At 50.3% G+C, this 24,481-nt stretch overlaps 16 protein-coding genes across 16 annotated transcripts; 6 read left to right on the top strand and 10 right to left on the bottom strand.

The window, feature by feature from the left end:
* Positions 1–9: 9 nt before the first annotated feature.
* SAICODRAFT_8949 (uncharacterized protein) lies at positions 10–195 on the bottom strand (the record flags this gene model as incomplete). Its single annotated transcript, XM_019171637.1, has 1 exon — positions 10–195. A coding segment is annotated over one exon (186 nt), but the record flags the coding sequence as incomplete, so codon positions are not given.
* Positions 196–280: 85 nt separating this feature from the next.
* SAICODRAFT_8948 (uncharacterized protein) lies at positions 281–580 on the top strand (the record flags this gene model as incomplete). The annotated part of the gene is made up of 1 exon (XM_019171633.1): positions 281–580. The coding sequence occupies one exon, from the start codon at positions 281–283 to the stop codon at positions 578–580; it is 300 nt and encodes a 99-aa protein (XP_019022769.1).
* Positions 581–744: 164 nt separating this feature from the next.
* SAICODRAFT_8947 (uncharacterized protein) lies at positions 745–1,371 on the top strand (the record flags this gene model as incomplete). Its single annotated transcript, XM_019171632.1, has 2 exons — positions 745–801; positions 868–1,371. 2 exons carry the CDS (start codon positions 745–747, stop codon positions 1,369–1,371), a joined length of 561 nt encoding a protein of 186 aa, XP_019022768.1.
* A 60-nt stretch (positions 1,372–1,431) lies between these two features.
* On the top strand, positions 1,432–2,874 carry SAICODRAFT_26730 (uncharacterized protein; the record flags this gene model as incomplete). Its single annotated transcript, XM_019166971.1, has 1 exon — positions 1,432–2,874. One exon carries the CDS (start codon positions 1,432–1,434, stop codon positions 2,872–2,874), a length of 1,443 nt encoding a protein of 480 aa, XP_019022767.1.
* Positions 2,875–5,768: 2,894 nt separating this feature from the next.
* Positions 5,769–8,819, bottom strand: SAICODRAFT_66919 (DUF1793-domain-containing protein; the record flags this gene model as incomplete). Its single annotated transcript, XM_019170276.1, has 8 exons — positions 8,553–8,819; positions 7,556–8,503; positions 7,323–7,509; positions 7,208–7,269; positions 6,936–7,158; positions 6,831–6,886; positions 6,243–6,773; positions 5,769–5,786 (listed from the first exon to the last, which is right to left on the bottom strand). Exons 1-8 carry the CDS (start codon positions 8,742–8,744, stop codon positions 5,769–5,771), a joined length of 2,217 nt encoding a protein of 738 aa, XP_019022766.1. The 5' UTR covers positions 8,745–8,819.
* A 180-nt stretch (positions 8,820–8,999) lies between these two features.
* On the bottom strand, positions 9,000–10,934 carry SAICODRAFT_72587 (nitrate transporter; the record flags this gene model as incomplete). Its single annotated transcript, XM_019170784.1, has 3 exons — positions 10,521–10,934; positions 9,546–10,463; positions 9,000–9,491 (listed from the first exon to the last, which is right to left on the bottom strand). The coding sequence occupies exons 1-3, from the start codon at positions 10,725–10,727 to the stop codon at positions 9,000–9,002; spliced, it is 1,617 nt and encodes a 538-aa protein (XP_019022765.1). The 5' UTR covers positions 10,728–10,934.
* A 128-nt stretch (positions 10,935–11,062) lies between these two features.
* On the bottom strand, positions 11,063–12,302 carry SAICODRAFT_31254 (phosphoglycerate mutase-like protein). The gene is made up of 4 exons (XM_019167880.1): positions 11,893–12,302; positions 11,486–11,841; positions 11,306–11,431; positions 11,063–11,251 (listed from the first exon to the last, which is right to left on the bottom strand). The coding sequence occupies exons 1-4, from the start codon at positions 12,044–12,046 to the stop codon at positions 11,216–11,218; spliced, it is 672 nt and encodes a 223-aa protein (XP_019022764.1). The 5' UTR covers positions 12,047–12,302; the 3' UTR covers positions 11,063–11,215.
* Positions 12,088–12,887, bottom strand: SAICODRAFT_31253 (HIT-like protein). Its single transcript, XM_019167879.1, has 4 exons — positions 12,817–12,887; positions 12,637–12,751; positions 12,495–12,581; positions 12,088–12,436 (listed from the first exon to the last, which is right to left on the bottom strand). Exons 1-4 carry the CDS (start codon positions 12,870–12,872, stop codon positions 12,185–12,187), a joined length of 510 nt encoding a protein of 169 aa, XP_019022763.1. The 5' UTR covers positions 12,873–12,887; the 3' UTR covers positions 12,088–12,184.
* Positions 12,888–13,098: 211 nt separating this feature from the next.
* Positions 13,099–14,404, top strand: SAICODRAFT_72585 (SEP-domain-containing protein; the record flags this gene model as incomplete). The annotated part of the gene is made up of 2 exons (XM_019170783.1): positions 13,099–13,172; positions 13,225–14,404. The coding sequence occupies exons 1-2, from the start codon at positions 13,144–13,146 to the stop codon at positions 14,402–14,404; spliced, it is 1,209 nt and encodes a 402-aa protein (XP_019022762.1). The 5' UTR covers positions 13,099–13,143.
* On the bottom strand, positions 14,095–15,018 carry SAICODRAFT_31252 (uncharacterized protein). Its single transcript, XM_019167878.1, has 2 exons — positions 14,668–15,018; positions 14,095–14,609 (listed from the first exon to the last, which is right to left on the bottom strand). Exons 1-2 carry the CDS (start codon positions 14,968–14,970, stop codon positions 14,496–14,498), a joined length of 417 nt encoding a protein of 138 aa, XP_019022761.1. The 5' UTR covers positions 14,971–15,018; the 3' UTR covers positions 14,095–14,495.
* A 318-nt stretch (positions 15,019–15,336) lies between these two features.
* SAICODRAFT_83118 (ubiquitin-conjugating enzyme) lies at positions 15,337–16,433 on the bottom strand. The gene is made up of 3 exons (XM_019171296.1): positions 15,952–16,433; positions 15,780–15,896; positions 15,337–15,731 (listed from the first exon to the last, which is right to left on the bottom strand). The coding sequence occupies exons 1-3, from the start codon at positions 15,976–15,978 to the stop codon at positions 15,387–15,389; spliced, it is 489 nt and encodes a 162-aa protein (XP_019022760.1). The 5' UTR covers positions 15,979–16,433; the 3' UTR covers positions 15,337–15,386.
* On the top strand, positions 16,235–16,963 carry SAICODRAFT_26724 (NAD(P)-binding protein; the record flags this gene model as incomplete). Its single annotated transcript, XM_019166970.1, has 2 exons — positions 16,235–16,440; positions 16,489–16,963. 2 exons carry the CDS (start codon positions 16,235–16,237, stop codon positions 16,961–16,963), a joined length of 681 nt encoding a protein of 226 aa, XP_019022759.1.
* Positions 16,964–17,097: 134 nt separating this feature from the next.
* Positions 17,098–19,437, bottom strand: SAICODRAFT_26723 (uncharacterized protein; the record flags this gene model as incomplete). The annotated part of the gene is made up of 1 exon (XM_019166969.1): positions 17,098–19,437. One exon carries the CDS (start codon positions 19,435–19,437, stop codon positions 17,098–17,100), a length of 2,340 nt encoding a protein of 779 aa, XP_019022758.1.
* Positions 19,438–19,688: 251 nt separating this feature from the next.
* On the bottom strand, positions 19,689–21,422 carry SAICODRAFT_59817 (Vps36-domain-containing protein; the record flags this gene model as incomplete). Its single annotated transcript, XM_019169713.1, has 3 exons — positions 19,689–21,083; positions 21,132–21,267; positions 21,319–21,422. The coding sequence occupies 3 exons, from the start codon at positions 21,420–21,422 to the stop codon at positions 19,689–19,691; spliced, it is 1,635 nt and encodes a 544-aa protein (XP_019022757.1).
* Positions 21,423–21,489: 67 nt separating this feature from the next.
* Positions 21,490–22,232, top strand: SAICODRAFT_83113 (vacuolar ATP synthase). Its single transcript, XM_019171295.1, has 4 exons — positions 21,490–21,585; positions 21,640–21,721; positions 21,777–21,859; positions 21,912–22,232. The coding sequence occupies exons 1-4, from the start codon at positions 21,535–21,537 to the stop codon at positions 22,053–22,055; spliced, it is 360 nt and encodes a 119-aa protein (XP_019022756.1). The 5' UTR covers positions 21,490–21,534; the 3' UTR covers positions 22,056–22,232.
* A 48-nt stretch (positions 22,233–22,280) lies between these two features.
* SAICODRAFT_20657 (acetyl-CoA synthetase-like protein) lies at positions 22,281–24,376 on the bottom strand (the record flags this gene model as incomplete). The annotated part of the gene is made up of 1 exon (XM_019166300.1): positions 22,281–24,376. The coding sequence occupies exon 1, from the start codon at positions 24,318–24,320 to the stop codon at positions 22,281–22,283; it is 2,040 nt and encodes a 679-aa protein (XP_019022755.1). The 5' UTR covers positions 24,321–24,376.
* Positions 24,377–24,481: the final 105 nt, after the last annotated feature.

Raw genomic sequence — 24,481 nt, 5'->3', positions numbered from 1 at the left:
AACCCTAACCCTAACCCTAACCCTAACCCTAACCCTAACCCTAACCCTAACCCTAACCCTAACCCTAACCCTAACCCTAACCCTAACCCTAACCCTAACCCTAACCCTAACCCTAACCCTAACCCTAACCCACCCGCCCTTGTAACGTAGACACGCGGGGGTGTAACTTTGGAGGACTTGGGCGCGTGCAAGCATATCTTAAGATTCTACCTGAACCTTGCTATCGTTTCGATACCACTGTCGTCGTGAGAGAACAGTGCTTTGCTTGCGCGAATCACCTATGGCTCATCACCCAGCAAACACCCGTGGCCGCGGGGCTCACTCTCGAGGACCTCAGCGTGGGACCACCCCTTTTTCGGATGGAAGTGGAAACCTCGAACATGCCTTGCCCGAGGGCTTGGGGGAGTCTGACGTTGCTTTGGAGTCCGATAGTGCAGATGATGATGAATCTGTTCATGATGAAACAGATGACAGATATCATGATGAGGACAACGACGAAGACGAAGACAACATTACTGCGCGCGTTGGTAATGACACAATTAATATTCTGAGGCAATTCCAGGCTGTTGCTGGCGAGTAATGGTGATATATGCGCCATGAGACTTGCCATTAACCTGGTGATCAGGTCCTAGAGGGGATAGCCGCTCTGACACTCCTCTTCCGATGCCTTCCAACACGCGTCAACCAAGAAATGCCCGCCTTCCCAAACCTGAACGCTGGCAAAACGTCTTAGCAACGACAATCATGCAGCTGGTGGGGTTGGACAAACCAGAGCAAAAGGTAATCTGGAACTCAATCAAGGTAACCATGCTTTCACGCCTCAGCCATATCACTCTCCTCGTCTGTTAACAAACGCCGTGCTTGTAGGATTTTGTGCGTGAGAAGATGGACGCGTTGGGCTTGGGAGTCAAGGTAACGGTCAACGATCGGACAAAGCTCATTACCTGGGAGTCTAAGAACCAGACGCGGAAGCAGAAGGCCTGTCAAGAGCTCAAGAAGCAGTTTCCATTCCTGCGCGGATCAGTGAGTAATTGGATATGTGAGTGGTTCTTTGCCAGACGTTCCTATACCAAGCATTCCGAAATGCGAAGAACAGCCAGTTCGAAACAATACAAGATGGAAATGCAGAAGGAGAAGCAGAAGCACCTGCGTCTGGCACGGGAGCAGGCTCAACGTGCGTCACAATATCAAGGCGAACGTCATGAGGAACAGTGGAGAGCTCGGTCACGTCGCCCACAGTCACGTCGCACACCTGAGCAGGCCGGGCATGGCGACCGCTCCTCCCTCTCCTCCCTCTCCTCCCTCTCCTCACACATTGCCGACACTCCCCTCCGCAGTGCCGTCTCAAGCCGCCAAGACGGGAATAAGTAAATGCGATAAGGGTCATCAATCTCAGCGTCGGACTTACAAGACCATGACTTTGAATATGACATGTCGGCCTCTTATCAGGAACCCGTCTTGCCACGCCCCAGGTTTGAGTATGTTGAGTCCGATGAAAACGTTGAGGAAGAAGAAGAGCATGGATACAATTGTCATGAAAATCCAGAGGAACAGCGTCTTCGAACTTCGCCTTATGAGGAACGCCATCGTGAAGTTACGCGCAGACGTCTCGAGGAAGACAAACGCAGAAAGGAGATGCATCGCCATCGACGTGAGCAGGAGGAAGCTCGTGAACGTGAAGAGATGGAACACCGACAGCAAGCTGAATTTGAGGATGAACAGCATCGCTTCCAACTGGAGCAGGAAGCTCGTCGCCGTGAGGAGGAGGAAGAGGCAGAACGCCGTCAGCGTCAAGTGGTGGAGGACAATCGCATCTCAAAAGCCGCCGACGAGCAACGTGCAAGGCAGGAGGAGGCAAGAGAGGATGTGCGTCGAAGGAACGCAGAGCTTGAGGCACAGCTGAAGATGGCTCGCATCCAGGCAAAGAAGGCTGCTGAACAAGAGCACAGAGATCAAGACAGACACAAAAGGAAGGAAGCGTGGTTGGGAAAGAAGGCAAGCCAGCCGCCTGCAAAGCGTAAAGCATTCAAGTTGGTGCCGACAACCAGTGATGAGTTTGCTACATCTCGATCCTCAGGTTTCGACGTGGCCTCGGATGAGCTTTTGGAGCCTCGCCGCCCACAACTGTCTGCTTCTGCTCCACGTCGTTCCGGTGTCCCTGCTCCACATGGATCTGGACAGCCCTCGCATTCAGCAAATCACCAACGCCTTCCCTTTCGAAGGCCTCAGTCAGCGCACCCTTCCGGCACTCCGCAATCTGCACGCCGCAAGTCACAGCCTCGAGACCGTACCTATGCTATTATCCTCGGTGATCGGCTCCCTTCCTCCCATTCAGTCACTTCCATCGCATCAAGCACTTCCATCGCATCAAGCAAATCGGACAAATCACTTATCAACTATGCGTCTCTTGGTGGTAAACCTTTGTCCAACTCTGGTCTGTCAGTGTCACGACGCCCTGTTGGATTGGCACGGCCTGGTGCCAAGCCCCCCCACTCTTCCAAGCCCCACCTCCCTCTACCTTCTCGTCAGGCAATGACAGCATCTAGCACCCAGGCGCGTATGGCAGCAGTGACGGCTTTCGAGAACGATGCGAAAGCCAGGTTCTTGGAGAAAGAGGGGGCTAAGTATCAGCAGCAGGATGGAGATGACGATGATCCCTTTGCTCATGAAGAATCCCGGGTGTCTTCGCGCCCTATTTCTCAAGTCTCCTCTGGCACCTCTGTGGTCGGGCGTATAGCTCCGCCAGTCTCAGCTGTCATTACCTCAAGTCAAATATCCATCCATCGCAAACCCAAGAAAGTTAAACGCCAATCCCACCTTCGCCAGGTTGTTGTGGAGGACTCGGAGGTGGAGCTAGATCTCGGGGAGGACTAATATTACTACTACACATATCTAATTCTAGTTATAATCTACTTTTTTCGATTTCACGGCGTGGTACATATATTGTCATGGGATTTGTTCATGGGTTTGTCATGGGATTTGTTCATGGGTTTGTCATGGGATTTGTCATGGGAATCCCGTGAAATAGAGTCCTGACTCCCATGAAATCCGTCACGGGAATCCCATGAAGTCCTCGTGGGATTCCCGTGATTCCAAATCCCATGACGATTCACTGCGTAGGGCACGTGGATATTCAAGGTGGTGAGTTTGCCTCGAGACGGGTTGAGCGACGTGGCTACGCAGATCATGCACAAGCCCTGAGGCATACCTGCAGAAATTTTCTAATTGGGCGCAGCCTCTGGCCCGTAGGCGATTGTTTTTTAAGCGATTACTTTCACGACCCTGCTCGAGCATCTCGAAAAAGGGTTATAATCCATGTTCATGCATAGTTCCTAAGGCAACCGCGCGATTAAAAATTAAGCGATTATTTTTTGCAGAAGTTTGACTACTCCCAATGCTGCTCGACCAAAACCCACTGCTTTGAGAAATAATCTCCAGTGTTATTTTCGTATTGGATTTGAAAAAATAATACCAGAAAAATCATGACTCCGCAGGAATCAAGGAAAACTTGCTAAGTCATCGTATGAATCTGCCACAGCACAAGTCGACTAGTTCTATGCATTTTTAACATACAGCTGATAGGTATCCCCAGGCCCTACAGTTATGAGAATCATAGATTTCGAAATCTCGTTTAATCCATGATTTTCGGAGCGAGCTTTTGAGGCAAAGGAGATTTCTTTTGGTGTCTAACAGCTATAATAGTGGTAAACAGTGACCCTATGACTCAGAATGTTAGTATAAGCTCAGTCTTCGTGCAAGGGATCACAGTCATATCTGTATTTGTTTGACATCTGCTGCTTATGGCCAGCGATACGCGTGGGGACTTGGAGATTCTCGGAAATGTTCAAAGAAAGAGGAGGGGCTCTTCTTGTTTATATACGTAGACACTTCCGTGCAGTGTCATTAGTTGTGGAATTTCCATACTATTTTTGTGCCGGTACGGAAATTCCACACTCCCGTATGGGTTCGTTATGGAAACGGGAAACGAGTGTATGGAATTTTCATAAGCTTAAGGTCTTGTTAGCCCCACTGTAAAGTCACGGCAAAGGCCACAAAATTGTTTAGGGGGAAATGGTTCCGTAAGGGTTGCGGCATTGAAGAAAACTCTAGCATCTTTCCTGTGTATGATTCTCACAAGTTGCGAACTTAATGCTTCCTGATCATGCAGCTCACCGCTCGTGCGTCAAGTTGCATGAAAATGCTCAAACAAAAAGTCAGACAGAACACAGCATATCTCCACGATTGGTAGGTCCTATGAAGCGTAAGCATGATAGGAAGGTGTCTGCAGTACAAGATTACCTCCCTACAACTTCTTTTGTCTGGGCTGTAGGCTCTACTTAGCTGAGTCAGACGAAGACCTTGCATGAACACATGTGCAGCTCATGCGCATGATTCCGGATGGACAGTCGGCCTAATAAGACCGCACAGTGGGGTTATCAAGACCCTTTTCCATAATGTGTTTCCCTAATGACAGGTATGGAAACAATTATTGAATCGAGTATGGAAGTCTTATAATGCGTGACCACAACGAATCCCATTACGGAAACGGTATGGAAACGAGTATGAATTGGACTCCTAGGTTCAATATCTCGTCAGATATGGAATCTCCACACCGTGACTCCATAACGGCCGCCCTTTGATGCGAGTTGTCAAGGATTAAACCCATGCAGTCCTAAGAAAATGTGTAATCTATGTTAAACTCATGGATTAGACAAGGATTGATGACACATGAATTATGGAAGTTACCGTGATTTACAATGCACGCTAAGACCACGACGGAAACATGGATCATAGTCCTTGACATTATCATGGATTACGGTCTGGAAAGAAACTCCGCAGTTTATGGCATCATATATAGACATGATTAGCATACATGACATCATAATGACATTACGATTTTTCTACTTGGTTTTGTGTGACGCTGTGTGTAGCTGTGCAGGAATGCGAAAATATAAATCAGAGCCCCCCCACCACTTGGAAATTTTTTGAAAATCTTCTAAGTCACCACAATCAAAATCAAGGTCAGGTATGATTGTTGATACTTCTCTTTGAGTGAGCTTATGCTAAGATGTTGAGTTATAGACCTATCATACTGCTACCATGGCCATTAGGATACTCTTAATACACTTCATTTTCTCTCAACTTTTGCCCTCATAATGCTGCGCATTTGCCCCCAATTTGCAGCAATTTCCTGATTTTTCAGGGTTTGGGTGCGCGAAAGCCCGAGAAAATCAGGCATAATCCATGACAAAAAACCAAGGATTAATCCCACCTTTTTTGTCCACGATTTGTTTGACATAGGGCCACTTCCTAGGGCTTTGCTGCACCGCCATAACAGCCGTGAACTAAACTTTAACAGTCAGATTATGATGTCATCAGTACTCGAACATGACACATACATTACAGCAAATGACATCATGTATGTCATATACTTTGTTGACCATTTCTATATACAGCAGGACGCCACTCTGGGTTTAATACATGAAGACTTAGTATCTCAGGGCATATGAATGTTATTTTTGCAATTTCCGAGGTATTTTGCTGGAACTTTTTCTCTGCCAATAATTCGTGATATTATCTGGGATTGTGATCCACGATTTCGTCTGTGATTTCAGTCAGGATGGTGATCCATGATGATGTGGATAATTCATGTGTAATCCCATACTAATCCCCCATTTTGACATAGATTACGCGCTTGCCTATGAGAAATGGTGTTTAATCCATGATTTTTCACTTCATAGGGAGGGTCGGGCTTCATAGCTACAATATCATTTCGAATGACACACCTGTATGTCCATCAGTAGTCTATTTGTAGAGCAACGCTTAGGTATTTTCTTGTCGGCCCATTATAAGTTTTAGTGAATGGATAAAATGCCAAACAGCTGTACACACATTAATACGTATTCTCTGAGCTTGGGCCTTGCCAACACCGTTGGTGTTGCCGTGGAAGCTGCCGCATACCGGTCGCTAAGTTAGCAACGCAAATGGCTCAGTTGTGCTCTCAATAAGCAATCTGGCAGCAGATCGCTGGCTCCAGCTTACAAGGGTTTTCCCATGCGCTGTATGTACGTTCATCTTTTATGGTATAATAGCAAAGCGTGTTTCATACGTGCAGCCTCCAGATACTTCCTATGAAACCAGTGTTAATGACAAGCCTATCTACCACGCGAGACAAAAAAAGGTAGCTGAGCATGACCTCGGGTTTCTGCGGGAATTCTGCTTGCTAGGCTAGTGCACTTAGCCTTCTCGAGTGCCAGCAAGGCAAAGTGAGCCCCGACAACGGGCCTTGCGTAGAATATAGCGCCGCTAAATCCTCCAGGTGGTTCCGTGTCGTATAGATCGGTCAAAGGGCGATCTGTAGACGTTTCATTTATCCAATGTCCGATCCGGTTGATAATATCTAGTTTTAAAGTCCTGCCTGCAGTCGAAAGTGCGACGAACTCCCAGTCCGACTTTGCATACAGGTGTCTGTTGTCTAGAGGAAGCCCGTAAGTCTGCAGTACATGTTCATACCAATCGCTTTGCGCATGGTACACTCGTTCGGGAACTAGCGGTTCCGATGGAAACAACAAGCTATCAGCGAAGAGGTTATACAACGTGCACCAACTTCCCTGCCAGTGGTAGGCGAGCTTTGCATGGGCACACTGGTCGGTCATGGCTAATTTCTCCCACCGATGGATATAGAGCTCTGCTATCATAGCATAGTAGCGACTATCAACCGAGCGTCCGAGTATGGCAGCTAATTCGGACATAGCGTTAATACCGATAATCCCCTTGTAGATGATTAGTCATTCTTTCAGATGAAGGTGAAAATACAGAGCAAGCAATACCTTGAGGGCAAGATTTGTCTGGTTTTCAAGCGGCCCAGCAAAATCATCCGTGCTCACTACGATTTTATGAGCACTGAGGGTACCACTTAAGTAGCAGTAACGTACACTGATGAGATGGAAACAAAGTATTGTCCACGAGATACTCCGCCCACCTGTTAAGAAGAGCGTACCTGGTCATTCTGTGCTGAGCCGACGTGCCAATGGGCGCACCTAGTTCACCGAACTGCTCCTCGCTCCCCTCCAGCCATGATCGCAGCTCCTCGACGCCTTGATGTTGTCGGAAGGACTGAAGCATCGCCAGTGTCATGATCAACATGTTGCCGCATTCCTATTGTTCTTGTTAGATCAGCCTTGTGGGCAACTGCAGTGCTGGAAACCTCCAAAGGCATTTGTTCGTCATTCCCGTCCGGATGGCCCGTTGCATTAGGAAAATGGGTCCCTGGTACTCGTGAGTATGATGCGTTAATTTTCCATGAGAACTGAGGAACCAACCGAGATCATGCATAGCGGCATCACGCGGATAGAGACCAGCAGCTTGATGCTCCAACAATGGCACCAGAGCGTATCTGAGCCATGCAGGGTTGGCATACAGGAAGAAAGGCATGGCAGGATATATTACGTCGACGGTCTGATGATTGCCGTTTGACGAGATCTCTTTCAGAAATAAGAGCGGTTCCTCCTGGACATCATATGAGACAGAAAAAGGAAATATTGGGTAGACTTACCGGGGTTCCAGCGAATGATGTCGCACCTAATACTTGTCGCGCAGATAAGGCAAGTATGTCTGCATATGTGTCCGATGCCAGTTCAACGGCACGCTCTTTGATAGTATTCGAAAAGGACTTCGCCAGCCCCACGGAGGAAGCGAAATCATTGTAGTGGAAGTGTAACATTTGGAAGACACCAGCTGTAAAGTTGCTTTGCCATAACGGCTTCATTGCTTGCACACCTCGCGCGCGGGCAAACTGGACTGTGGGGATTTGCACATGGGCCACGCTGAAGTGTGCAGTACGCTGCAATGGTACCCCGTCACTGGTCGGTTCAAAGTGATGCGTAACAGCCATAACAGTACCAAGTACATCCATGGTGCCCGAGTTAGTGGTGGTGCGTTGAATCAGAGTGCCTCTCTGAGCAAACCGTTGCCGGAGAAGCCTGGCGTCACCAATTTCATAACTGTCGGTTTTGTTGCCGATCAGGTAAAACCTTCCCCATTCGGCACGATCTCTTGTTTCTGTGAAGAGCCTTTCTTCTTGTCGTCCAATATCGATTATGCGAGTATTGTCGTGTTTGGAAACCTGCCATGTCAGGACACCGCCAGGGTCTCCAGTGGCCCACATGCCATTGAATTCAATGTAGATGGAGAGTTCAGCCGTTCCCTCTACATGCACCGCAAGGTAGCAAGCGGGAACGGCCTGACGAAATGTATCATCAGGGGTGACTGGAGAAATAAAGCTTAACGTGACACGAGTATCCGACGACCACTGATCAGCTGCATTATCCATTGAGAGAGTATACGATAGGTTTGTGGTGGACGCATCGTACGAAGCACCCCGGTAATGAGGATGGCGCAGAAGGCTATCGGAAGCTTCTTTAAACAGATCTTCATGACCGCGGCCAACAAGAGGGTAGACCGTATCGCTTGCATCATGACGAACCATTACGGTGAGGCCAAGCTAAAAATGGATCAGCTGCCCTGAACGAGGGTTGAGGCTGTCCACTCACTTCATCTCCTGTATAGAATTGGGGCCAGTTTTTCCATGGCTCGTTACGGGCATCCGGTAGCCAAGCGGAGAAGTACGGAGTTCTGACGAACAAGGGCAATGATGGCGGCTTCAACTGAGATCCGCTTGCGCCGACAGCCATGATCATGGAGATGGCGAGAAGCAGAGCCGGAAAAAGGATTACGAACAGCATTGTAATGGACGTTGCTCATCGACAACTGAGCTGACGCTGGCCATGGATTGCGCGCTGATGATGATGCCCCGCGGCCGACCCCGCCGCGGGTGAGTCCCTGCTCAAGATCAACATTGAGTTGCCAAATATTTAACGAACCCCGACGGATGTAAGTCGGATAGATATGCCGGGTATATTAAGAAGAAAACGACGACTAACGAAACTTCGCAGATACAGGAAGACCGTACACCGCACTTTTTCTCACGCAATCATAGCTTACACTTTCGAAATCTGGTCATGGTATCCGTTCTCCTTGAACGCCTCCTCCTCCAATCTCCTCTCGCCGCTATTGAGGGGCACAAAGAAAGCACAGGCATTGATGATCAAGACAATGATGGCAATGATCCAGTAGCCGGTGTGATAATCCGTCGCAACGGCCCCGTTAACTACGTGCGTGCGGTACCTCAGGATCAACGAAAACATGACGCCTCCGAAGTTACCCATGGCACCGGTGATTCCCGACACGACACCATTATGCGACGGGTGAATGTGGGGAACAAGGGCATAGTTGGCACCGTTCGCGGCTTCGAGGAAGACGGCAGCGGCAGCATGGGCGCCAATCAGCGTGGAAATAGACATGGAGCGCTGCAGGCCGATCCAAAGGAGGAAAGCGCCTTCGAGAAGTCCGAGCGTTGCCATGAAATATTTCTTGACGGCAGGGTCATGTCGACTGACACGGTAAAGGACATCCGCGATGTATCCACCACACTATCCCACGGGTTAGTCACGAACAGAAGAACCGGAAGAACAATGGAAACTTACAGGACGAGTGACGATGTTCAGAAGCATGAACATTGCAGCCCAGTTACCCGCCATGGATTGGGACCAGCTGGGTGCTGCCGCCTTGTAGAAGGAGCCGAGGTTTCCTTCGATGGTGGTTTCTGCACCAAACGTCGTGAAGTAGCAGAGTGCGGTCAACATGGTCTGCATCGATGCGATTGTGCGAAGCGTGGACGACAGGGTTGGCTTCACAATGACTTCTTCCCGAGCAAGCTCTTCAACCGGGGCCAGCTCGGCTTTTGGCGGAGTCACGATACCGGCGTGCTTGCCTTCCTTGGTAGGGGTGGCAGTGCCAGAGTTGGCTCCAGTCGACGAGGAAGCAGCAAAGTGAGTCATGTCGTATGATGCATCGGATGGGACGTCGACGACCGTTCCCACGTTGGGCTTGTGACCATCAACGGGCGCAACAGTGTTGAAGCGTTCACTCCAATTTCCAGTTGGCGTGTCTTGGCCGAGAGTGATAATCATGATAGCAGTGGCCACGATGATGACGAAAGGACAAACAGCAAATGAAATACGCCACGCCTTGTGAGCAGTGTACCCATCGCGTACAAGGGCCTCAAAGACTGCCGGCATCACGAAGTATGTTACTCCACCCCCCGAGTTACCCCAACCACCAGCCAAGGCATTTGCACGACCCACCACAGACTTGTCGTACCAACCGGTAACCCAGACCTGACATGGTACGAAGGATCCTCCAAGGATACCGATGAAGAAGCGGATGGCGATCAATCCCTTTGCGTTTGTCACGAGACCTGCCATGGCTGTGGGAATGGCACCGGCCAAAAGACACCCTGCCATTGCCTTTCGCGGCCCAAAACGGTCGCAGATAGGTCCAATGAACACACGTACCACTAACGTCGACGTAAGCCCGAGAATGTTGGAGTTTTGGATTTCAGCCTGGGTCGGACGAGGTCAGTTGAGGAGTACACCAGGCAACGACTTTCAAGAACGCACCTGAGTAAGATGGAGGTCGGTTTTCAAGGTGACGGTGAGCAACGGAGCAAAGGCGAACCAACTGAGGAAAGCGACGAAGAATCCGAACCAGGCGAGGTGAAATGTACGTCCATACTTGTTGACGGGATTGAGGATAGGAATAGACAAGGCCTTGTTGTTGAGTGGGTTTACTTCCGGCGCTTTGTAGAGGTTGGAGATGAAACCCATAGTCGAGGATGTCTACGACTTGCAAACGGGTGGATGGGCAATTGGCAGGATGTGAGAGGAAGAAAAGAAGATTTTATTTCCCAGGCATCTCAGTGGACAGTACCCCGGACGGGGGATGTAACGCATTTGATAGGGAGATAGGGAGTGTATGCTATCTCCATTTGCCATACGTGTACTGACTGCAGTGCTGTGAAATTGAAGGTGGTTGAATTCACCGCGCGCAATCTCAGCTGCTGCAAACATGAACGGAAAGGGCGTGCCGTGATGGATGATAGGCGCTACCCGGCCGACAGATAAGACAAAGCCGTTCAATTTCAACTTCTATCTAGGAGCAAGTCGGCTATCTTGCTTCGTTTTTCCTAGCTGCTTCGTAGACCTGCCCATAGCAAGAGCGACTCGTCGATCTATCTCTCCTCCGCACTCCGCGGCCTCAAACATCGATGCGGCCCGGAAGATCAGCAATGCTCCTTGCTTCCTCATTGGCTAATTCAAAAAGCGATCAAGTTCCACCTGTTCACGGCAGGCTGCTCACAGGGTTAGCCTCGGTGACATTGTCAGCAAAGGGCAGCAGATCTCACCTCATTGATCGTATGGTGCTCGTAGCTCAACACACCGACACCTCCAGCATCCAACTGAAAATCACGTCCACGGTTCAACGGCAAGTTAAGCCATCTCGCCGCTGTACCTCTCAAAATGTGTCCATGCTGTATACATTCCTGTTAGTGACATCTCTCATAGAAATAGCTCAGAGCACCCACCGCAACAAACAGCACATCACACCTCTGCTGCTCCTCCTCGGTCGCAGTGCCATCGTAAACCTTCTCATGAAGCTCCTTCCTCGCCTTCTGAATCAAGACGTCGATACGGGCCTCAACCTGCTCGGGCATCTCTCCACCGGGGCATCCATCGAGCCAAATTTCCCAATCGGCTTTGCCAGACTTTTCCTGAATCTCCTTGGTCAAAAGACCCTCGTACTCTCCGTAGTCGTATTCCTTGAGAAGTTCCGTGGTCTCGACGGGGACGGACTCGGGGAGGCCGAGCAAGGCAAGAGTCTCTTGTGCGCGAGCGCGAGGAGACACAAAGACCTTGCCAATCCGCGAGGGGTCGATGAGCTCTGATACAAGCTGTCAGATCAGTTCGTTCAAGATCCAAACAGAAAACGTACTGTTCTCGCCAACCATAGCCGCAGCCGACTTCTTGACGAGTTCCGCACCCTTCTCCGTCAAGGACAAGTCGGTAAAGGAAGTATGCTTTCCAATTTCACTCCATGCGGTCTGTCCGTGTCTGAGGACGTAGAGTCTAGGATCCCGTTTGCCCATTATTATAATTGCTCGGGTTCTTTTTCGTATCTTCGTTACAGGCCTGATCTGAGCACTCCGTCGATCTCGGCGCGGCAAGCTGCACGTACATGAGGTGTGCTGTAATTGTACGACAGCTCTACTTTTACACTGGAAATTCTAGAAAAGTGTACTCAACCATTTCGCTTCCCTTTCCATGTCTTCGATTGTCCGCGCAACTCGGTCCGCATCGTCAACCTTCTCCCACTGCGTTCGCCGGCCTGATCCTTGCGCAGCGTGTGCTTTCCCGAGGTCCGCTTCGTCCGAGTCCAATGCCTCGTAGATCATGTCGTTGTCAGGGTAGTCCTGGGCCTTCCGTGGGATAACGTGGATATGCACATGCGGTACCGTTTGACCAGCATTCACCCCATCCTGCATACATGTTCAGCAATCTTCGGATTACAGTTGCCCGTGGTCGTTGTCACGCAACCTGTAAAGCAATCGTGAGAGAATCTGCATTCGCTTCCTGTTCAACGACTGATCCGATGAGCTGCGCTGTTTGAAACAAGTCGGCAACCTTGACACAACGTCAACCAAAGCACTCGACATTCACAGCTTCGTTCACACGGTACCTCTTCTTTCGTCAGGTCTTTCAGGCGTGGAACGACACGCTGTGGGATGATGAGAACATGTAATAGTTTCAGAGGCTTCAGGTTGACGAGAGCACAGGAAAGGGAGGAAGGGGATCTCTCGAGCGAGTTAGAACGCGAATGATCCCCGTCAAACTGCCAGGTAATGAGGCAATGACTAACCGATAGAACACTTGAGAAGTCACCAAGTGAGGGCCGAAGCGGGTTGCGAGAGACATGATGCGTAAAGCTACGGGGAGCGTCGCTTCACGTCGTCACCGAAAGGGGCAATCCAAGAGGGTAACGTAGACATCAACTACTCCGACTCGTGAAGCAGTACATGAATTATATTTATTTATCAATTTGAAAGCTGCTTTGCTCTACTCCTTGGTAATCGGCTGTCGAGCACGTCAACGTCACTGGCCGTACGCGTACACGTTGAGGTCTGGCCTACTACGTCCAGTACGAGAGGACATCCCTTGCAATTGCAGCGAAGCAAGCATTCATTCCATGTCAAAGGAGGAGGAGAAACTGAACGAGTCGGTGACCTTGCTGCCCGCTACGAGTTTAGCAGTACTGATAGTCCAGCAGATTTGTAGGAATCACCGGTGCATCCCTCGAACAAGCTCAATTCTTCCTTGACGCATCCAACCACGACGTTGAAGTTGCAGTAAGCTCTTTCTACGAGAATCCCGATCATTACGCTGCAGAGACAGCTGAAGAGCAAGAAGAAACCCAAACCGATTCTCCAATGACAGACCCCGAAGAACAGCAGCCCGTCCGCAACAGCAACCCAGTATCTAGGTCTTCGACGCCTGCCTCGGGATCCGGCAGGCCTACTGGTCAGAGTGCATCCGGGCCCCGTGTGACCAGCTTCCGTGACTTGATGTCTCGTCAAGATGACGATGACGACGATGATCGTCAAAACTTTTACACCGGTGGCGAGAAGTCTGGCATGGCCGTACAGGACCCTACCAACCGCGACAGGAACAAGCTTGTCGATGATATCTTGAAGAAGGCCGAGAAAGGTGGACAAGGAAACTTCGATGACGACGATCTCAGCGATGAGGAAGCTCCCGCTCAGAGGTCCTTCTTCACTGGGACTGGGTACAAGCTCGGAGGAGATGACGTTGAATCGGAAGTCATTCCTGATCCTCATGCGGCGCCGGCTCAACCTGCTCGTCGTGAGAAGGTGACACGTACTCTTACCTTTTGGAAGGAAGGGTTTTCCGTCGATGACGGGCCCCTCTACAGATATGATGACCCTGCGAACCAAGGCATTCTCAGTGCTATTAACTCAGGGCGGGCGCCGCTTTCCGTACTTAATGTCGAGTTTGACCAGCCTGTCGAAGTCACCGTTCAGAGGAAGATGGATGAATCCTATCAGCCGCCAAAGAAGAAGTTCAAACCCTTTGAGGGATCAGGCAATCGCCTCGGCAGCCCTGCTCCTGTGGTAGCTCCTACGCCTGCTCGTTCCACCCAGGCACCTAGTCGAGGATCCACTCCTGCTTCCAACTTCCAGATTGATACCTCCGCCCCGCACGGCACTGTTCAGATCAGATTGGCGGATGGTACACGTCTTGTGACCAAGTTCAATCACACACACACTGTCGGTGATATTTACTCGTTTATCGACGCCAGCAGGCCTGGTGAGACTGGAAGGAGTTTTGTGTTGCAGACTACATTCCCCAACAGGGAGTTGACGGACAAGAGTCAGACTGTGAAGGAAGCTGGCTTGGTTGGAGCCGTGGTTACGCAGAAGTATGTGTGAGGGAAGGAAGAATGCGATACGTTCCTTGGACAAGTCCAATTAACACTACTATACTTGATACCCTGAATGATATGAGCAGCTACTGCTAGCCTTAATTCCACTCAAGTACAGCACGTCTTCCGGGTCTGAACACGACAGTGGCAGTCATGCAAGTAATCTGAATGTCATCCGGAGTAAGGACACGAGCGGTGACCGCGTAACGACCCTGGATACTCATGTAAGTTGCAAAGATCTTAGAAGCAGGTAAACGGGCATAGACTCACGGGGGGAATTTGCTTTGGCAACTCAACCTCCTTGGTGGCTTGCAGTTCACCTGGAGCAACCGGGCACTGTATGCCGACGTGCTCGCTCAACTGTTCGCAGAGATCGAACTGCTGTTTGATCAATCTTATCAAGCCGTACTTGACTTCTAGGTCGATATAACTCCCGTTGCGAATCTCCTGCTTGACCAGGCCCGCAGCATCGACGGTCATTACCTCACCAGCAACAGGAGGATTCGGCGAAGTGTTGATGAAGGTGACGTTGAGAATATCAAGAGAATGGTCTTGATTTGGGCAGAGAGACATGGGTGAGTCGCCAGGAATCTTGTCGTCGAGAGTGAAGAGATCCTGAACCTCGCGATCGGCATCGTTCACTCGAAAGAGAGACGTCGCAAATGCAGTAGAGGCGAATGCAAGAGAAAGAATACCGGCGAGCTTCATAGTTAGCAAAGGCGATATTGCTGGTCGTTCGATTCGACTGTTGTTGTCGGTGACTCGAATGAATGCGCCTCTCTCAGCCCAGCAGTTGCCGCCCAATGACGACTCGCGTTTGCACGTATCTAACCGTGCAGTAGTATGGGGGATGGGGGATAAGAAGAGAAAAAGGGTATATAATCAACTTGAAAACCATAATAAACTCCGTACGCTGCTTGATCAAGACGAAATGCAGATGCTCGTGTTGCAGTCCTCCTTGAACCCCCGGTTTGCCGCAATTACGCCAATCATGCCAAAGCATACCGCTTTACCCATTCCTTTGCCGTCTTCTCAAATTTAATCTGGTCCGTCAAATACTCCTGGGCCACATTAGGCTCAAGGGGATCATCCGCCCTAGGGTTTATGAGGAGATCCACCATAGCCTCCAATACCGTGGTAAGCTTTGTAGATGGTTTCCACTCGGACGGCTTCAGCAAAGCGTGGCAGACATTGGAATCACCGGCAGTGTTTCCAGAAGACGGTGCAGGCGCAGAGGAAACATTAGGGTGGTATATACGCGTAACGAATGTGATGATGGGAGGTGAGAAGGGATAATTGGACGGGAAATCAATTGATAGTTCGAATTTGCCGTTCTGTACGCTGATTAGTATGACCGAAGATGAAAGCAGAGCATATCGGACCTTATAAGGAGTCCCAGTGGGCCCGGTAATCCTGGCTTGCCAGTGCAACAGGTCGTCGTCGCTCTTCGGAGAAGCAGTGATGTTCGGGATGGGATTGCTATGAATTTCAGCAAGTTCCTGGAAGCCAACAACATCAGCTATGGTCAGGAAGGAAACCGGCAGTAAAGAATACCTTCTGGATTCTTCTTAGGGTCGTCATGATGCTCAATTGCTACTGCAAAGCGTATGCCCGTGAACTGGGTACGTCTGGACTTGCAGTGTGGAGAGCAGCTCTGACGTACCGTACTCGGCAAATAGGGAGGGTATACGCAGCGAAGACCGGAATTATCGCCCTATATAAAGAACTTCTTCGAGAATATGGGCTATGTACAAAGGACGCGTCATTCGAGACGTGCATTTCATCATACATATCGGCAACCTTGTCTACGTTACATTCGCAATTGCACCCACGTACAATGTCATCGGCTTTGATCTTGGGTGCGACTGGAGCTGTCGGCGAGCAAATACTTAAGGAGCTTTTGGCTTGTCCTGCCGTGTCAAGAGTCACATCTATCGGCCGCAGAGAAGCTGTTTACGATGGCCCGGGCAAGAACAAGTTGGTCCAGCAGGTCGTTGATTTTGATAATCTGGAGCCGCACCGAGACGTCTTAAAAGGACACGAGTGAGTGTTCTCACTGTCATATGGCACCGTAACTCATTCCGGAGATAGCTCGATATACATTACCCTTGGCACAACTCGTGCGCAAGCAGGTTCAGCAGCCGCCTTTACGAAGGTCGACCAGGAAATTCCCTTGCAGTGCGTGAGACTGGCCCTCGAGCCCTCCAAAAATCAACATGTGCTGTACTGTTCGTCAGCTGGAGCGAACAAGTCGAGCATGTTCTTGTACCCACGCTCGAAGGGGGAGACGGAGGAAGAATTAACAAAGTTAGCTGAGGCGGCCGGCGGAAGAACCAGTATTTTCAGACCAGCATACTTGCGCACTGTCAAGCCTCGCCCGGAACAGCGAACTATGGAAGCCTTCTTTGGAAAGTTTATCATCCCAACAATCGAGTCTGTCGGCTTCAAATGGAGTAATCCGGTCACCGATGTAGCAAAGGCAATGGTCAAAGTAGGCATCAGCGGAGCAAATCAGAGTGCCATTTATGATAGCCCTACGATAGCGCAGCTAGCAAGGGATGTCTAGATAAGTGAGAGAAGGAATTGTACCATTCCAAATAATTGTGCTGACTACATGCTAAGTGGAACGCCTACCCCAAAACGCCGTAAACCCATAAAATTCAATGTGATTGCCGTGGTCTGTCCATTGTGTACCTTCCTCTACTGCCGCCTCTGGATCTTGTCCTCCTCCAATCTTGACAGTAAGCGATGAACATGCATTTCTCTTATCTTGTTTTCCGATCGCTTTGACGATTCAGTGCGTTGTGGTTTCGGTTTTGGTGATGCCTGAGCGTCGACCATGTCGGCGATTGCATCGCAATTTTCCAAATCCAGGTTACTACGCCATTGCTCCTCTGCAGCTTGTGCCGGATCATATTGCGGCACCGATCCAGGCCTACCAGCCGTCCAAAAACCTCTCTTTCTCATTTCAGTCATCGCCCACTCTTCAACATCTTGATTTCTTACGCGCCGAGCAGCGTGCAAAAGGGTACGAAACGAAACCTGATTGGGTATAATTGACACACGGCCCTCCCGAGTGTCCGGCGAGTAACAATGGCGCTCGAAGAAGCTGAGAGCCGCTTCAACTCCCTGCCGTCGAACGTAATCCTTCAAATCCAGATTGAAGACAGTGGTTCGGGATGCCTCAAGCCGTTCAATACGTTTCTGGATACGTGGGAGTTTGATCCCAGCACACATCTCATCCCTCTCTGCTTGTAAACGCTCTTTCTCCAGATGTAAGCGCTGAGACCTGAACACTAAATCAAGGTTGCCCTTGGCCCATTGGATAACCTTCTCATCCTCATTACCGTACGCCGCTCTCAGCACCTCGAACCATGATCGCGGGCCCATCTGGGTCTCATATCTCCGCACAGAGCGACGCACATTTGCAAAATCCACTTGAAGATTTGCTCGCAATAAGATCGATATGCTTGAATCGTCAACCACATATCCCAATCTGAGCATCTCCTCAATAGTCTCGCGGACGGCTGTTTGAGAGCCGAGCACTGTGTGATACCTCAACACGCTTCTCAGTACAGGGAGCGAGCAATCACGATTGACCGACCGGATTCGTTCAAAAAGCCCACGGTTCTTGGTTGCCGTAGCATATGCTATCAGCGCACATTGGAGGCCTCGTCCTTGTCTTTGTTCATTCAGGTAGATTGTTGGAAGCGAGTCGACAAAACTCGTTGCTTTCGACGTATCACGGCTGAGAAGAAGGCCTCTCAAGATTGTTGCGATAAGCCATGAAGGATGTATTGCCTTGGTTTCATTGACGCGATGGTATGCCCTAACAGCCCGCGCAACATTCATTGTCCGCACATTCAGCAATATGTAGCTGTACACAAGTGCGGGAAGGAGATGCTCTCCTCTTGAGCAAATAATATTGTAAAGGTCATGAGTCAAAGCAGGGTTTTTTGACACACGCAGGCAACGAGAAAACAGGTCCGACAAAACGACTTCGTCCTTGACTGGAATGTGCTGGTAACGCTGCAGCAACCGTATCGCACTCCGCAAAGGCCCGGAAGCATCGTCATCCTGGGAGTTTTCCGCCCGATCGGCAAAGTGTTGCATTGTACGTTGGAGAAGCTCTGAAGGTGGATCCAACCTCAGAGCACTCATGGTCTGCATCAATCTGATGGTCCGACCGTGCAAGCCGCTTGAAAAATAACTGTACAAATGAACGAGCAGAAGCATCCGGACAACGCCTGAAGTGCTTTCAGGATCTACCCGCCGAAGGAACTCCAATTCTCGCCGAACGTCGTCTTGGTAAAACACATCGGCATCGATGAACTCTCCCTTGATCAGCATAGTCGTAATACTTTTGAGACGTGCGATATCATCAGGTAACCCAGATGACACCCATTTCTTGACAAGTGGTGCAACAAGCTCCAACGAAAGGGTTTTCTCTTTCTGTGAAAAAGGGTTCTCTACGGATGCAGATAACATCCAACCGACCAGACGCAGCGCCTCGTCCTTGCGACCTGCTTTGCTGTATTCGACCAAGATGTTGAATCGTCGACCGTTTTTCTCCTCCACAATGCGATAACCCAGACAAACGACCTCGAAGACCAGCCCTCGAAGGTCCTTGGGGAGAACTCCATCCAACGTATCATCCTTGGCAAAGTGAAGAAATCGGTCAGCCGTGGTCACAAATTGATTCAAGGTACATTCTTGCCGAGATGAGTGTTGAGTCGAATACAGGCGCCGCAATTTATCAACAGCAGCACGCAACTCGTCAGGTCCGCTCGGTCCGCTTTCTCTTCTAGGAGGTTCAGACCTTGCTGATGGCTGCGCAACTTCCTCCGGGCGTGGCTCATGGTTCTCCACGACAGTAGAAAGAGCAGAGTCGCTGACAAGAAGTGCTTGAGACGAGAGGTTTCGTGATATCGAGGAGCTCGTCAAGGAGGTATATGATATGAAGTGACATGATGTCCGTGGCGATGGCGCACTTCGTCGTAAAAGCCTACAGACGCTGCGGGTAAGAAGAAGTGCTCGCATGCAACTCAGATCTGGTCCACTTCAGCATCCAGCAACTCCTTTATCGAAACGAGTCTTCCTTCCTGATGGGTAAAATGCGGTGGTAATTCGTTTGTCCAGTCGCCTTCGCACGAAACAATGAAATTCCGGATTCGAGGGTGCACTGAGGTACGCCTGGCACGAAAAGCAGGTGATGCCTGTAAGTACACCCTATGTGGAGAACACTGAATGGCAGCAGAAATTAGATAAGATAATATCTCAAATAAGGATATTCACGAGTTTACTGCTTCCCAAGCGCCTCTCACGCTGTCTACGTCCCAGGTGAAGGTGATAAACTCATTGATCCAGAACTTGACCCCCTCGATGCTCTCATCTCGACAAAGAGTGCCACTGGCCTCAGCAAGCTCCAGCTCCTCCAAGGCTACGCCAACACTCCACTTGAACTGCTCCGCGGTTTCTTGACAAGTTGCACCCGTCTCGTAAGATGAAATCCATTCCTTCAGTCGTCGGATGACAGTCTCGTCCTTTCTGCTCGCATCGTGTACTACCACCAAGCCTGATTTGAATGTACGCAATCGTACCGGCAATTTCAACTGAGCAAATAACGTGCACGCTTTGGCAAGATCAGCGGGCGACACAAGCGCAACACCCCTTGCACGATTGTAGAGTGCAAAGAGATCAATCAAGGTGACAGTACCACCTTCCTTCTGTAAGATACCGCTCTCAAGAAACTCGGCCACTTGCTTCGCCAATTCAGCGTGGTACACATCGTTCCCTCCAGTAATCTCCCTCGTCACCACCGGAGACGAAAGTCCCAGCGCCTGCGTACTTTCAAGCAATGCAGCTCTGGCCTCTGTATTACCGGTTGTAGACGGGGCCGAAGCAAGTCGGTGAGCAAAGGCTTCCGCCAACGCAACCATCTCTTTCGCCCTCTTCATCAAAGCATCCAGGTCCTCCAGTGCGTTACCCATTGCAACCTCATTAGTTTTTCTCACACTTTCATCAGCCCTCTGCAGCCCGCCAATTCCAAAGCCTCGTTGCTCCGGTATGGGCGTAATCTGTAAATCTCCAATAGGCGGAGCAGCTTCCCACCGCCGCTCCCGTAGCGCACCTCGCAGTCGTTCCAAAAATTGGCGTTCCCCACCTTGCCTGAAACTTATCTTGACATACCGTGCCCTCACGATGCCCGAAGACATTGGTCCAGGCGATTCTGCGCCTGCTGTATTTCGAAGAGCTGGAGGCAAGTTTGACGACATCAACGGACTTCCGCACATCTCGCAGCTGGTTAACGACGGGTGATTGTGGAAGGTGCATACAGGGCATGCAAATGTGTGATCGTCATCGGAAGAACTGAAAACCTCAGCAGGATTCGGCAAAGACACAGGCGCAGGTCTCTGGGCTGCTGCTTTAGCCAAGACCTCTGGTGCAGGCTTGATCCCGCACGTTAAACATGGAGGAGCAGAAGCGCTCGACGTGTACTGCGAAGGTAAAGGGTTAGAAAAGGAGCATATTGGACATATCCATTGTGTGAGTGGCAATGTAGTTGGTTGCGCCGTGACGTTTGATGAATCCGGCGTCACTATCCCAGAATTGACGTTCGAAGCTGTCGCGGATGCCTTGTCGTGAAGATGAAGAGTGATCTTCGGAGAAGACCTCATAAAACCAGCCTGGCATCAGGTCAGCGGGCACCATGATACTAACCCATCGAGACTTACATAGGTGTCGTAACTGTCAATCAGTGCCAGCTCTAATCCTACCGAATTTTGCCCAGATTGGGCACTGTCAACGTAGCATACTCTTTTTGAGGTCAGGTATATTGCACCATTCTGATGATCAGCCGATTTGTACTTTCTGAAGTGGTCAGCCGTAGTCCTCGGCAGAAGCGGGAGTAGGACAACCTACCCATCGTAGAGACCGACATGGATTTGGACGAAAAGAGTCGTCTCGTCCTCTGACAGCTCTGGTCTCCTCGCACTGGTCAAGTTGATTTTACTCCATCTGTGCATTTCTGAGCTGGTGGTGAACTTGCTGTCTGTCCGTACGCTGGCCGACGTCACAGCGACAGTCGTCGATACGACAGCGGAACCGCACACAAACACAACACCAACAGTTCAGGCCATGGCTCAGCTTCAGAAGGGAAGAAACTTTATAGCTGTCATTGGAGACGAAGTAGGCTTTGAATGCATTCTGCTCTGCGTCTATCCCACTGACCCTTGGCTGTAGGACTCCGTCACTGGCCTCCTTCTTGCGGGAACCGGCCACATAAACGAGGACCAACAAAAAAACTACTTTGTTGTCGATGCCAGTATGTTTTGTGCATGAGGAAGCGCTTTTGCGAACGTTCGGTTGACGTACGTTAGGGACCGAAACTTCAGCAATCGAGAAGACCTTTGACGAATACACCTCACGAAAGGACATCGCCATTGTCCTGATCAACCAACATGTTTGACTTTCCTATTGAATTTACTATACTACAGCTAACGATCTCTTGTCAGGTTGCCGACAAGATCCGCTATCGGGTGGACAACTACACAGCTGCTTTCCCGGCATTACTCGAAATTCCCAGTAAAGACCACCCATACGATCCGGAGAAGGATTCGGTGTTGAAACGCGTGCAACGTCTGTTTGGTGACTCATGAGATGATAGAGGAGGACCCTCACGAGGAGAAGGGGTTGTTTTACATACACAAAGATACCCAGTGCTCTTGCACTAAATGAATAACAGGAGTTTGATAAGGGAATCAAGTTACACATTAAGCAAAAAGAGAGAACTACAACACGCTGCTCAACCAGATTTAAAACACTCGCACTGACAGAATCGTACACAGTCAATCATCATACACTCGTCTTCACAATCGGCGCATCTATGGAGAAGTGTGCTTGTAGGCGTGCTCAACTTCATCCTTGTACTGCTCCAAGATCTTCTTGCGCTGCAGCTTCTGAGCAGAAGTAACCAAGCCATTTTGAGGGGTCCACTCCTCCGGTGCCAAAACCGCAGCTTGCAACAACTCGATGCCCTTCAATCCAGCCTTCTTTCCAGTGTCCAAGAGGTGGTCAAGAACGGCCTTCTTCAGGTAGTCATCCTTGCAAAGGTCCTCCAGGTCCTCACCCTTGATACCCTTCTCCTCAGCAATCTTCTTGAGCGCAGCCTCGACTGGGACTATGATTGCAATGGGCTTGACCTTGCTCTGATCAGCGTATACACAGATGTTCTGAACGACCTGCGTAGTACGGTAGATGGACTCCAACTTCTCAAGGGCAATGTACTCGCCGTGTGCCGTCTTGACAAGGTTCTTCTTACGGTCAATGATCTGAAGCTGACCGTTGGGAAGCCATGTTCCGATGTCACCAGTCATGAACCAACCATCCTCAGTGAATGCCTCGGCAGTCTCCTTATCGCGGTTGAAGTAGCCCTTGGTAATGGAGGGACCGCGAATCCAGACTTCTCCCTTGTTTTCTTCCGCCTTGTAACCGGCATCCTCGACACTGACGAGCTTGATCTCAGAGCAAGGCACGGGGCATCCGACAGGTCCGATGGAGAACGCCTCAGGAGGCATGATTGTGCACATAGCACAAGTTTCGGTCAACCCGTAACCGATCAACATCGGGCACAAAGCGGTACTCAAGAAACGTTGCGTCTCAGCCGACAAGGGCGCACCGCCGGAAAGTGTGTACCTGAGCCTGCCACCAGTAGCCTGACGAACCTTCTTGAATACGGCGGCATCCAAGACGCCCGATCCCGGAAGGGACCAGCTGTTCAGGAACGACTTGGCTGACAGAGCACCGGAGAACAACTTCTGAGTGACGAAGCCGCCGGCAGCAACCTTAGTCAAGATGCCCTTACGAACGCTTTCGAAGACCGCAGGAACACCTACCATAACGGTAGGACGGAATTCTCTAATATCACCAGCACAGTGACGAACGCTCGCATCGGTCAAAGTCTTGACATTGCCGTATCCCATGGTAGCACCCAAGAAGAGCATGTAGTGCTCCACGATGAACTCGAGAACGTGAGCCAACGGGAGGAAAGCAATGTAGTTGTCGTCCTTGTTGATGTTGTGGGACAGAATTTGGGTGATACCACCGACCGCGGCAACGAGGTTGGCGTGAGAAAGAACAACACCCTTGGGTGCGCCAGTGGAACCGGAGGTGTACATGATACAGCACAAGTCCTCGGCTTTAGGCGGGTTGGGTGCCACTGGGTTCTCCCTGCCGAGCTGCTCGAGAGCCTCGTCGTCACGGATAGTAAGTCTGTCACCGTAAGCCTGCTTCAATTCCTCAATGTCCTTCTCCTTGACGTCGCCATGATACACGATATGTCTGACCTCAGTGGCCTTCTCCAAAGGTTTCACCAAGGTTGGAAGAAGGCTTCCGTCACAGAAAATGGTCTTTGCGCTAGTCTCCACAAGAGAGTGGGTCAATCCCTCCTCACCCAAAGTGTCGTATGCAGTGACGATGGGAAAGCTCTGAGAAGAACTAGCTTGCGACATGGTCAACCACATCTGAGAAGTTGCCGCGTAAATCTGCACCTTGTCACCCTCCTCCATACCCAAAGCCTTCAAACCGCAACCCAATCTTTCCGCTTTGTCGCGCAATTCCTGGAAGGTGATAAAACTGAAAGGGCTCAGTTCGAAGAAGTTCCACTTCTTGGGCACTTCGGTCTCCTTGCCATCGACAACCTTCTTGATCTTCTTCTCCTCTGTATGCACCCTCAAGACCTTCCTCGAGCCAACAGCATCCTTGTTAGGGTAATGTCTTGCTGCAAATTGCAGGATGTCGTAGGTGGTCTTGATAGAATCGTCCGGACTGGTGATAAGCTCCTTGGGAGAGTGGGGAGAGCGACGGATAGGACCGTGCCCGGGCTTCTCCGACGGGGACACTTCGATACTGAACTTCTTAGCCATGGTTATTCTGCCTGATTGAATGCTACGGGCAGGTCGTTGTTGGATTGTTGGTGGTTAAATGCTGTTGAAGCTCAAGCAGGCGAGCGGGGGCGCGGATCAACGAAGGGTCACCTGCGTCAGATGCGCCCCATCCGCCGGCCATTCGTTCGTTACATCATAAT

This window comes from Saitoella complicata (assembly GCF_001661265.1).
Source record: "Saitoella complicata NRRL Y-17804 unplaced genomic scaffold SAICOscaffold_19, whole genome shotgun sequence".
NCBI classification, from domain to species: domain Eukaryota; kingdom Fungi; phylum Ascomycota; class Saitoellomycetes; order Saitoellales; family Saitoellaceae; genus Saitoella; species Saitoella complicata.
The sequence above is the reverse complement of the archived record's forward strand: the minus strand, read 5'-3'. Positions and strand labels throughout refer to the sequence as shown.